Here is a 12,023-nt window from a genome sequence, read left to right as displayed (position 1 = left end):
GGGCTCCAGGATTCCATTTTCAAGCATCCAGCCCCATTCTTGAGGTTCTAAGTCATTCCCTAACCACGTTTGAATCTGGTAGTAGACGCGATTTATATGTTGATGAGCTGCTACACTTGTTGGTGGAAGTGTTGACAATTGTACAGGTTTATTTAGTTTCGTTAATTTAATGAATTGCGTGTAGCGAAAATGATCAATGTTGTCCTCAGATTTTGGAGCATTATATAATGCCAACAAGATGCGCACTCCATTTTCAAATAATGTTTGTACCGGGCAGTTTTCTTGTTGAAATACTTCCACCAGTTTATCCAAATTGGGAATTTCCTCCAATGCTTTAGTAACAGTTTTTTTTCCTTTTTTAAATAGCGCAGAAGTCGTGTCACAGCCACTAAATGCGTGTAAAAATAGAATGTGTTTTTTAGTACGCGGATATTGATCAAAACTTTTGGAAGAGTATATTTGCGTCTTAACATTGCCTTTCCCAACTTTTTTAAAGAAAATTTCCTGTTGATGTGATTGAGTACGCCCAATTAGTATAACGAGCAAATCAATATCTTCTCCTATGATGACGGCAGTCTTTTGATGTTCTGATAATGCAATAGCTGTCTCGATGATGAGAACATCAGCATCATCTCTGGCTTGTTTTGTTGTGATATCAATAGTTTTTAATTTTTCGACAAGCATGTAGATAAATTTTGTTTTATTAGACCGATTTGATAAAAATTTCTCTTGGCTGATTGACACAATCATTGTTTCGTCAAAACAAACTTCATACGATTTAGAAAGTGCAGCAGTTCTTCTTTGTTGTTCCATTGCTTTAATATTTTTACTATTGTCCGAATATCCGTCAAATACAACAACAATTTCTGAATAATAGACTTGATATAACGTACTGATAACCGTAACTCACGCTTGACCTTGCATAGGACCATATATGACTGTGCGCTGCGCACTCTTCGCGCTCTACCTCAAAAACGGTTGACCGTATTAAAAAAAACATGCTACAAAAATTGTAGAGAATTTTATACTCTACAACTTTTATAATAAGTACAAATATCATTTAAGCAATAGAAAGCGAGATATTCACGAAAAACCCATTTTTATGACCTTTGGCCTTCAATATCTTAAGACGCGGACACGGTATCATTTGTGACTTTTGAGACAACATTTAGAACGACAAAACAAAGGTCTATACCAATTTGTAGCTTATTATCTTTCATTCCGAGGTTGACCCCTTTTTTTACCTAATATGACTGGGCTATAACTAGCCTTGATTTAAGCATTATGTTACTATATTAATCCAATAGATTTAATCAAAAATAATATGTATTTCAATGTTTTAAATACATAATATAAATATCGTCACATAATCTATATATATAAAAGAAAGTCGTGTTTGTTACAACACTTATAACTCGAGAACGGCTGGACCGATTGCCATGGTTTTTGATTTGTTGGATTTGTTTCCGTCTCGAATAGCAGAATAAGCAATAAAATATCGGATAAGTTATCGAATAATAATAAATTAATTAATTAATTTTACGAATGCAAAAACCATATGGTGCCATCTGTTGATAAAACTACGCATCATTTTACGTCGAATTCGTGTCAGTTCAAGAAATTCCGATCTTGATGTGAATGAGGAGATGCATAACCATGCTTTGATCCTGAACAAAAGATGTTGGATATCAGAAAGTGCTTAACATGCAGTATCGCCATATTGACGCAAGAGAGAAGATGCCTAATGTGTAAAACTGCCATTCTTCTTTCGCAATGGCAAGCAATAAAACATTTATGTACTTGCAAAAAAGTTGTATTAATGTAATACTTAACATTAATGAAATCCTAAAATAAGTTAAATTAAAGTAACAACGATATTATAAGGTTGTAGGGCGGAACGAAGTCAGCCAGGTCAGCTAGTATCCATATAAAAATACAAATTCAAAATAATATGCCAGTTTAATATTACAATATTGTAATACCTATTAAATTTGAATTAAAAATAAGTTTGAGTTATTCATTAAATTTGAGTTATTAGAGGTATTAAGCTACGGTTTCCTAGAAAAGCGGTGCCGTTATCTAACGGCCATAATGTAACGTTGGGTGACGTCACCCATACGTTGTCTATGTTAACGTAAAATTGTAAACTGGTCAATTACAGATTAATTTTACTTTCCAACAATTTCATATAACTACCGAATAATAATATGTTAAATTGTAAGCAGTAAGCTGAGGTTCACAATCTTTCGACAGTTTATAATCTCGCGAGATAGATTACAATCTAACGGTGTTTACAATTTTACGCTAACATCTATAAATAACATCGGAGTAGGCTTTCTAGAGAACGCTGAGTGTCACAGTAACGTCAAATAGTTCTGTCATTTGCATGACGGCCATCATAGCGGTGATAAATGTTCAAAATCTAAATCGGTTCTTATTGCACTTCATTAACTAAAGCACTCTTCTTTCAAGCGGTTTCTTCTTCCCTTCTTTTCGTGAATAATTCTGTAATACATAAATTTTACACAACTTTAACATGTTGCGCAGCGTATTAGATTAGTTAAGTTTTATCATTGATTCTCCACTTCTTTTAGTAGTAGTGGAATGTTATATAGCATATATCCTATCCCGATAAATTGTCTATTCAACACAAAAAATTCAATTTGGACGTTCAACCACAAAAACACGTCATCTTAATAGAAGTAGTAAAGATCATTCATCGAATCTGATGCTGAAAGTAATTACTAATAAATATGTTTTACTGGTAACGGCTGGTCTGATCAGTGTTACAGAACAATATCTTTAGACATTTTCGTAAAAGCTTCAAGCGGAAGTGTCCTTCTGGTGATTTCCACTCGAGTATCGTTCTGATCGGTTACTAAAAACCCGTAATATCTAATATGTAAAGGCCAATTTACATTATCTTAGTGTTTAGGAGAGTGCTTTAGGATAGTACTTTAGTTGAAACATGTAAACGCTACTTGCTTTAGTAAACGCTACGCTAAAGAACTTGCCTTTCAAGTTGTACTAAAGCACTCTCCTAAACACTAAGATAATGTAAATCGGCCTTATGATCTCGTGTTATTTTGCTACCGGCCTTGCTGACAGTTTGTCCAAATATGGGGACTTAAATGCCTTGAGAAACTTTGTTCTGCATTCTATTACTCTATTCTAATCGCTATCAATAATTTTGGATAAAATTATTTAAGATTGAATTGAAAGGAAAAACCTAAATTAATAATAATTATTTTAAATTAAATAAATAAAATTTTATTTCATAACGACATAAGTTTTTAATATGGATTTTGATATACCGAGCTTCTAGGACATAAGCAATTTGCGTTTTATTTATATATTAGCTGTATTGCCGTTGCGTTGACAAATGACGGCACGATGAATGACAACCGACAGTCGACTGCTGAAATAATATTTGGATTTGGGTTTCATTAATATTGGGGAGGTACTTTAATTTTTTGTTCAATATTGTGAATTGTAATTATTAATATGAAATTCTTATATATATTAATAGGAATTGAGCGGTAAATTATCCAAATTTGAGATCTGTTGATCATTAAAAATGAAAGAAATAGTATCGGCTGACTTCTAAAATAGGATCGATTAAAATACTTGCAAAATGAAGCTACGAATTTTAATTTTATTATTTATCTCTATAAATCATGGAGTGTATTCAACGCACATTAAAGGAGATTTTTCTACTGATGAATTCTTCAAGTTTCTAGTGAAGTTTGGATTTCAGAAGACCGAGATACATAATCAGAAGGAAACATATGGTTATATATTTGGAAACATAACATCTAGGAATCATTTTAAGTATCCTATTACATTTGCAGTTTTAGATAGAAAGCATTTCATTCATTATTATAATAATCGTGATATTTTTGACAAGGAGACAGCATGTCAAACTATGTTTCAAAATTTAAATGCATCAGCTTATCATCCAAAGTGCAATGCCTATGGGCAGGACTTGTTTAGAAGGATACCCTGTCCAAAAAATCAGCTCTGTGTTGATGAGGACATGCCATGGAATGTAATAAAACATAACCAATTCACATATGTTATTCAAAATAGTGGACAACCAAGGTAACTACCTATTTATTAAAGTAATAATGGATGGACCAATTTGATTGGACTTTTCGACAAAGGCTCTTTAAAGACAAAGCATGTTCCAATTTAGATTTTAATAGTATATTAATAAATTTCTCTCTGCAACATTCTTTATTTATTTTTATCTTAAATTTTCACCTTTATGTGGTTAAATATTAAATCTTTTTAGGTTTTGGTATGTCTCAATGGTATCATGTTACCTGGACGAAGAGAGTTGTTCATGGCATCACTATTCAGGGGCACCAACAGCAGACAATAAAACACTAACAGAGATACCACAATTAATACAATACGACTTTTGGCTTGTTAATGGAAGTCCAAATCTGTCTTTGTATAACTCTATGTTATACCAATTTTCTTTTGATAGGAAGAACACTTTAGAATTGTACCTACTTTTCTGGTTGTGCTATATTATATTGGTGCCAGTGCAGATATATGCTGTCAGGTAACTTCCAATTTTGTAATTTCTATATGTGAATTCTTTAGCATCTGTGTTTATTCCCTTTTTCTGTATACAACCGATCTATATAGCTTGATCATCAACCAAACAAAAATATGTATGTATTTTGATGGCACAAAAAAATTAATACCTTTGTTTAAAAATTTAACAACAGACATGTAGATGTGTCTACCAAGGTTACTTACTAAACTATGTGATTATTTGACACTACTTATTATTCTGTATGAGATATAGTATACTTTTGAAACCAAACCTGATTTTAACTCATTTATTTACTTGCCTTGAAATTTAAAAGAGATTGTAAAATGTGCTATTTATCTAGCAGGTAAGGGATCAATTAAAACTTGAATTCCCGATATTATCAGTATTCCCACAATTTTAGAATTCAGAGGCACCCAGTAACAAAGCTGTTCACATCAAGCTTGATGTTAGAGTTTATTGCCCTTTGCTTCAATGTGCTTCATACCATGAAGTTTGCTGCTGATGGTGTGGGATTCCCTGGCTTGGCGGTTGCTGGTGATATATTTGATATTATGAGCAGGGTAAGTTGCACTAAAACTTCTTTACTGATACAAGGTCTTATCTATGGGTTTTATAAAGATGCTCCAAAAGTTTGTTGAGATAAACTATAATATGTTTCTTTTTAGTTACAATAACTTTCTTAAAAAATTAAATTCAGTTTATATGGTATCCAAGTGTGAAATTGAAATTGACACAAACTTTTAATGTATTTGAAAAGGTACAATACAAAACAAAAGCTTTAACAAATTTTTCAGACACTCTTTATGCTCCTATTACTTCTATTGGCAAAAGGCTGGGCGGTGACGAGACTTGAACTAACACATAAACCATTAGTTTTTGGAGTTTGGATGGTGTATGGAATTGTTCATGTTCTTCTCTATGTCTGGAATACGGTAAGAATTAGCACTCAGCATTCATGGAATGTCGAGATTATATTATCTTTGAAAATAAAAATTTAATATGTATTAAAGTAATATATTTTTTACAATATTGGGGTCCAAGTACAGAGGTACAAATAGATTAGATATATCATTTAATTATTTATATATTCAATATTGTCTTTGGAATACACAAGTAAATGTGTAGCATTTTTGTGGGATACAAATTTACTGCAAAATGCTATTAGACGAGTAACTTAACTCGTAGATAGAGTTATCTATGCCTAAGATTTTAAGATAAGAAGTGCATAATCTGTGACCTGTCAAAATCCAAAGACCTTTACTGATAGGTTAAATTTACATCTTATAATTAAAAATGTAATGAAAATAACCACAGTGCTACGATGCGTCTGATTCTATTTGAACGATAATCTCTAAATAAATTTTATTTGTCATGTAGGCTTTGATATAAAGTTCAAAGAGATAAGATAGATATATTATCAACAATTTCAAAGTGGAAATTCGAGTTTAGATATGAAAATTACAGCTATAAAGATTATACATATCTTTAATCCTAATGCCTATGCCTCACCACTAGCATCTAATCATTGCCATTTGACGATGATGGAACAACTGCTGAGCGTATCTTCTTCTATATGAGCCGTCGGTTTCGCTTTGTTACTTGCCCCACTTATATAAAAATGTAAAAAAAACAATTGAACTCACCTTTAAGCTGTAACGTCTCCGGTAGCTCATTAACAAATCATGGGATTAAATGTTGCTTATGTGTGTTTGAGAGCTAAATCTATTTTTAATTATATTTAGTCGAAGGAATTTATGATTTACTACTTCTTTTAATAAAGTTAGTGTCCTGTCAGGGTAGCAATTATTTTTTTACACTCATCACTAAACAATATTTATGACCGCTTTTATTGTTTTTATTTCCTCATCGCACAATATTTTTAACAAAGCGGCTTAATCTTATCATTTTTTCCCTTCAAAATCCAAATTACGTTGAAAATTGCAGACGGAAGTGGATATAGTTGAAGAAATCGATGAATACCAAACGTGGCCTGGTTGGCTCGTGCTGACATTGCGAGTTGCGATCATGGTGTGGTTCGTCTTGGAACTACGTAATACTATGATGTATGAACACAATATGCCGAAACTGAATTTTCTTTTGCATTTCGGCGCTTCGAGCCTTGTTTGGTTCGTGTATTTGCCGATAATAGCGCTTATTGCGTTACAAATTAGCCCTTTGTGGCGGTTCAAGTTTATATTAGGTGAGTCAAAGTTATGGTAACATATAAATAGGATTTTTTTATAGAATACTAGCAGACTCGGCCAAGCTTTGCTGTGGCTAAAGTTTTTGTTATATTACATAGTAGTAAACTATTCAAGGGAAACGGTAGGAGAACACCAGTCATGGGGACCATGCTTTTTTGGTGGTAATGTCATTAAATTGTAGCTTATGTGAAACGTTGGTACTTTCAACACAGCGCCATCTGTTAGAATTGTGACTGTCAAATAATAAACTAATAATACTAAATAATAATTTGCAATAAAATATTATTGCGGGTATAAATCAAGATGTAAGCTATCCTATCTTTTAAGTTAGTTCAAACTGAACACGGTATGCAAATTTGATTGAAATCGGTTAAGTAGTTTAGCCGTCAATAGCGGATATATTAAGATTATTTGATTGCAAATTATTTGTTGGTTACTTGACAGCCACAATTCTAACAGATGGCGCTGTGTTCAAAGTAGCAACGTTTCACATAAGCTACAATTTTATGGCATAACCACCAAAAACGTATGGTGGTCTCAATGTCTGGTGTTCACCGTTGCCCTTGAATACTTTACTGTTATGTAATATAACAAAAACCTTAACCACAGCAACGCTTGGCCGAGTCTGCTAGTAATACTCTAAATTTTAACAAGTTGTTTTTACAATTAGGATGACGTTGTATCATCAAACCCTAGAATTTAGTAGACCAGGAACCTTGTACTTTCGCTAATGCGCGAATGAAATATGACTGTGTAGAAATCAAGAGGGACGACAGAACGAACATCGAAATTCATACTCTCTGCACTGGGAAATAAGCCTTAATGTAAATGTGTAGTGTTTAGTTCTTAATCATCGATATGTTATTTTCTTAATTTATTTAAAAATTCTGAGGTCTTTCCTCTTGTAACTACTACTACTAACTACTAGTTTGCCTTACGGATAATCCGCCTCTGCTCGCAAGTGCGTTGCTGGGTTTTTAAGACTTGGTACGCTCTTTTCTTTAAAGACCCTAAGTCGTATTTCGGTTGTCGGTTTGTAAATACTTTAGTGAACAGCTGGCCCTACATAGTGGTGGTGCGATATATGGTTATTCTGATATTATTACGAAATTATGGAATGTCACTGTCCATGGTCGGCGATGTCACATAACAGTATAATTTAGCATAATTATTGAATAGGGGGGTCCTCCATCGAGGTCCTAGTTCTGCTTACCGACTTAATAATAAGTAGTTTATTAGTTTTATTTCAGTAAATTATTTTTCTCAAGATATAATTTTTAGAATCTTACGAATGTAAATTTTACGAAGTTAAATTTATTTTTATAGGTATAACATATTCAGCTGATTGCCTGGCGTTTTGCGTGATGGCACACCTTCTATGGCCGACGCGGTCAGAGCAGTACTTATTATTGGCGCCTCCTGATTATACGGGTAAGAAAATTGTGGAATTCTTTTCTTATTTTCCCCTCGATGTCTAATTTTCCTTTAGTATGTAGATCTTTTGTGTTGCAGTTGTTTCTACTGTAAAAAGAAAAATATCGTAAGGGAACTGTCTAAGTCTAAAAGAGTACGTAAACGTATTAGATTTTGACAGACGCGAGTTATAGTTCGCGCGAAGTCTTGTTTCTGAATCTATGAGTGTTCATAGAGTCCAGAGTCTAGAGTGATTCTGACATAAGTCATACTTGACCATGAATAATAAACCTATTTCCTTATCAATTAAAATAGGAGCCGATTTAATTAATTGAATAATACTTATTAAAAGTAAAGTTATATATTTTGACAGTATTTAGGCTACTTACTTAGTTATAAACATTCTCCATAAACTTAACTTAACAAAAATTTAAATAAATTGGGATTTTGTTTTTACTGAACCGTAAAAAAAAGATTCATAATTTTTTTAAAGTTAAATAAACTTTTTATTAACAATAGTTAGGTTATATACCCTCCACATAGTTTTGAAATTTATATACAATATAATTTACAATATATATTATAAACACACCATAAATTTACATTCAATAGGTTGTTAAATTTAAAAAAGTTGAGATTTGGTTTCTATTGAAACAATAACTTTGATATTGACAGTATTAAGCAAGTATCTTATGTAAGTACTATATTATCTCTATCTCCATAAAATATACGAATAAAAATAAATTTACTTCCAGCGGGCATCGAAGAATTGGACGAGTTCAGTGAATCACCACACGTAGTACATAGCGATACGGTAGCATTGACAGCTGCCGAAAGCATCAACGCTGATGATGAAGAGGTTATATTCACGCGCCCGCACAAAAATGGCGTCGCGTTCTCATAGCAACGTCCTTAGATGGTACGTCAATTACGTCGTCGAGGTAACTGCGGGTTTTAACCGCAGATTTTTAGTCGAAACAAGTGCAGTCGTCATTGAATGGCCGTTAAGATCGTTCCGATACCAATGTGCCAAAATAAATTTGTAGCACTATAAAGGCATTTGCGGTTTTTCACACGACAAATTAGAAAATCCAGTCTTGAGTTAACATTGCAGTCTTATTTGGTGTGTTGCATTTAACTGCATGGAAAAACCGTATCTTAAAGTAACGGACATTGCTAGAAAATATTACTTTTTCCACTGAATTATGGAAATTGTTGAAAAATGTTTGTATGTATGTTGTATTCTAACAAACGGACCATACTTAAAAAGGTTTCGAAGCTTTCGTACATTTAAGAAAATAGTTTTTAGTTAAAACTCTTATTAGCTTATATAATTTATATGTACACAACTGATAATTTATAACTCGCAGGTACTTTATCTAAAGTATATATAAAACGTGGACTATACATAAGGCAGCTTTATTTAAATAAAATAATTAACGGATATAAATATTTCAACAATAATTAGTAATCATCAAGGAACAGTCACAGAAAGGTTCTGGTCTTTTCTTTATTCGTTTATTGTAGGAAAAAATATACAAGAAACAGTATGTTTAGTCCACGTTTTATAAAGGACGTAAAGAGAAACGACGCGTAACTATTACGATTGATTTTGGATATAGAACCTGCTTAGTAATGCAGCTTTAGTTGATCAAATCGGTTGATACTAGTCAATTTGTTACTGTTATAGGTGAAAAAATGTTTCGAGAAAGTCACAGCCTTAGACAAACGTACTTTACAATCCACATCGTAGCGTAAAATACTGAATTACGTAATTAAATTCGGCGTGAGAAAAATCCTGCCTTTTTACTATTCCGAATGTGTTAGGATATGATCACTCACGTGCACATTTCAAACTAAATTTGATGGTTTACGCCCATCCATAAAATGAAATGTTATCCTCCGCTGTTTTTAGATATCTCTTACACTGTGTAAGTTTTCATTAATCCTGAAGCGTAGTATAAGTATTACATGTCTTTAATGAAACATGTGCAATTATAATAGTGATTTTAATAAATTTTTAAATGGGGTTTTCCTCGGATATTGAACAATTGTAGTTTATTTGAAAGCTTTGCTCGCTTATATTTTTATAATTTGCTTTAATTTATTTTATACAGTAATAATTGTGCCAACGTTTTAGTAAAATCATTAACATCACATTTTATTTAAATATACTTATTAGATGTTTTTTTTATTGTCTATGGTACTCTATGGTTAATTTTTGACCTGTTTGTGTAGGTTTTGCGAATATTAGTAAATACGATAATGGGGACATTTATCCCCTTATTAAGTCAGTATTTCTGTCACGAGATAAAATGAACGAGTACTTCAGTTAAAATAAATAAGGCTGATTGATAAATTCGAAGTTTTAAATGTTACTTGAATCGAATTTTTGGATCTGTCATACTTTACTCTATGAAATTTAGATTTTAGACAGCGTTCAAATATCTCCTTTGTCGGCAATTCAAAAATAAACTAATCAAATCTTGTATTGTAACCTTAATGTTAAAATTTAACAATTAATTTATTTATCACTGCCACTTAACATATTTTCATTGTCTTTGTTATCAGTTCGTGTAAGCAGATAAGAATTATTTCTCTTTAAGGATTCATCGAATACAATTTCCATCAAAACCATCGGAAAATCGGATTCAACGGGTTTCATTGCAATTGTTACTTACTTTTCTTCGAAATCTTTTCTCTTACAAAACTAAAATTTGTTAAATGAAATATTAAAGATAACGCGGAATAATATAGTACCGCTTTTGTTACGTATTATCAATTTTGTTATCCAAAACCAATGCTCTATATTAAGTTCACTCTTTACAATAAGATCGATTTTATCTATGAAGTTTGGTGTCTTTATTGTCATTTGACATTTTATCGCTTAACTGTCAATAGCGAATAACCGATTTTGCTATATCATGCATTTTATTACAAATTATTAATACTTTAAATTTGTAATATTTTTGCCGGCCCTTCTCAACAGAACACACCTTGTTTGCTACGTTCTAAAAAATAAATGTTGAGTGTGTTTTTTAATAGTTTATTTCAACAAATTTTATTTGACTATACCCCGGACCGAAACAACTTTGATAACTGAAAAACACAGATTCTACAATACGTTATACAATCTAAATGTCAAATTGCTCCTAAGAACACACTGTCAGTATAGCGTTTCAACACTAAAACTTATTTTAAATGCAGTTAAATTATCTACTATTCTTCTATATATGTTGTATTGAAAGTACAAGAGCATCTCTTTACTCGCCATTTTTTCCGCTACAAAACAAACGTGAAGATATTTGAATGATTAAAATAGTAAAATTGTAAACGTTAATTAATACAGATACAAATTTTAGCTACAGATATCATAAAACACTAGCCATGAGTCAAACCGCAGTACATGTGAAAAGACTACATAATATTGTATACTTATGACTGTAAGCTGTTGAAGTGTCAACATTCAATTGTTTTAACTCAAACTCAAAATATCTTTATTCAAGTGGGTAACCAAGTACACTTTTGAATTGTCAAGTTAAATTAATTGTAAATTTACATTTACTACCAGTTCGCATGTCAAGGGCATAGAGCGGGTAAGAAGAACTGGCAAGAAACTTTCCGCCACTCTTTTTAATCGCCAAGTATTGTCATACAAATTGTTTGAACTGGAGCAAATCAGTCCCAAGGATTAGGATCATTTAAGTATTCATATAGTGGAAATACTGACATAACAAAGATGGTCCAGTCTTAATCATTATTATGTGAGTAAAATTGAAGGTAAATTATAAAATAAAGCAATGGAAATGTTATACACATTTTATTTTACACTTTTACTT

The 12,023-nt window shown here is 32.0% G+C and overlaps 1 protein-coding gene across 1 annotated transcript; it reads left to right on the top strand.

Moving 5' to 3' along the window:
- The first annotated feature begins 3,420 nt into the window (after nt 1–3,420).
- LOC125055259 (integral membrane protein GPR180) lies at nt 3,421–11,685 on the top strand. Its single transcript, XM_047657641.1, has 7 exons — nt 3,421–4,101; nt 4,295–4,570; nt 4,968–5,127; nt 5,362–5,499; nt 6,512–6,767; nt 8,098–8,202; nt 8,940–11,685. Exons 1-7 carry the CDS (start codon nt 3,635–3,637, stop codon nt 9,086–9,088), a joined length of 1,551 nt encoding a protein of 516 aa, XP_047513597.1. The 5' UTR covers nt 3,421–3,634; the 3' UTR covers nt 9,089–11,685.
- Nucleotides 11,686–12,023: the final 338 nt, after the last annotated feature.

This window comes from Pieris napi, chromosome 13 (genome assembly GCF_905475465.1).
Source record: "Pieris napi chromosome 13, ilPieNapi1.2, whole genome shotgun sequence".
In the NCBI taxonomy this organism is placed as follows: Eukaryota; Metazoa; Arthropoda; class Insecta; order Lepidoptera; family Pieridae; genus Pieris; species Pieris napi.
This window is presented reverse-complemented; position numbering and strand designations above follow the sequence as displayed.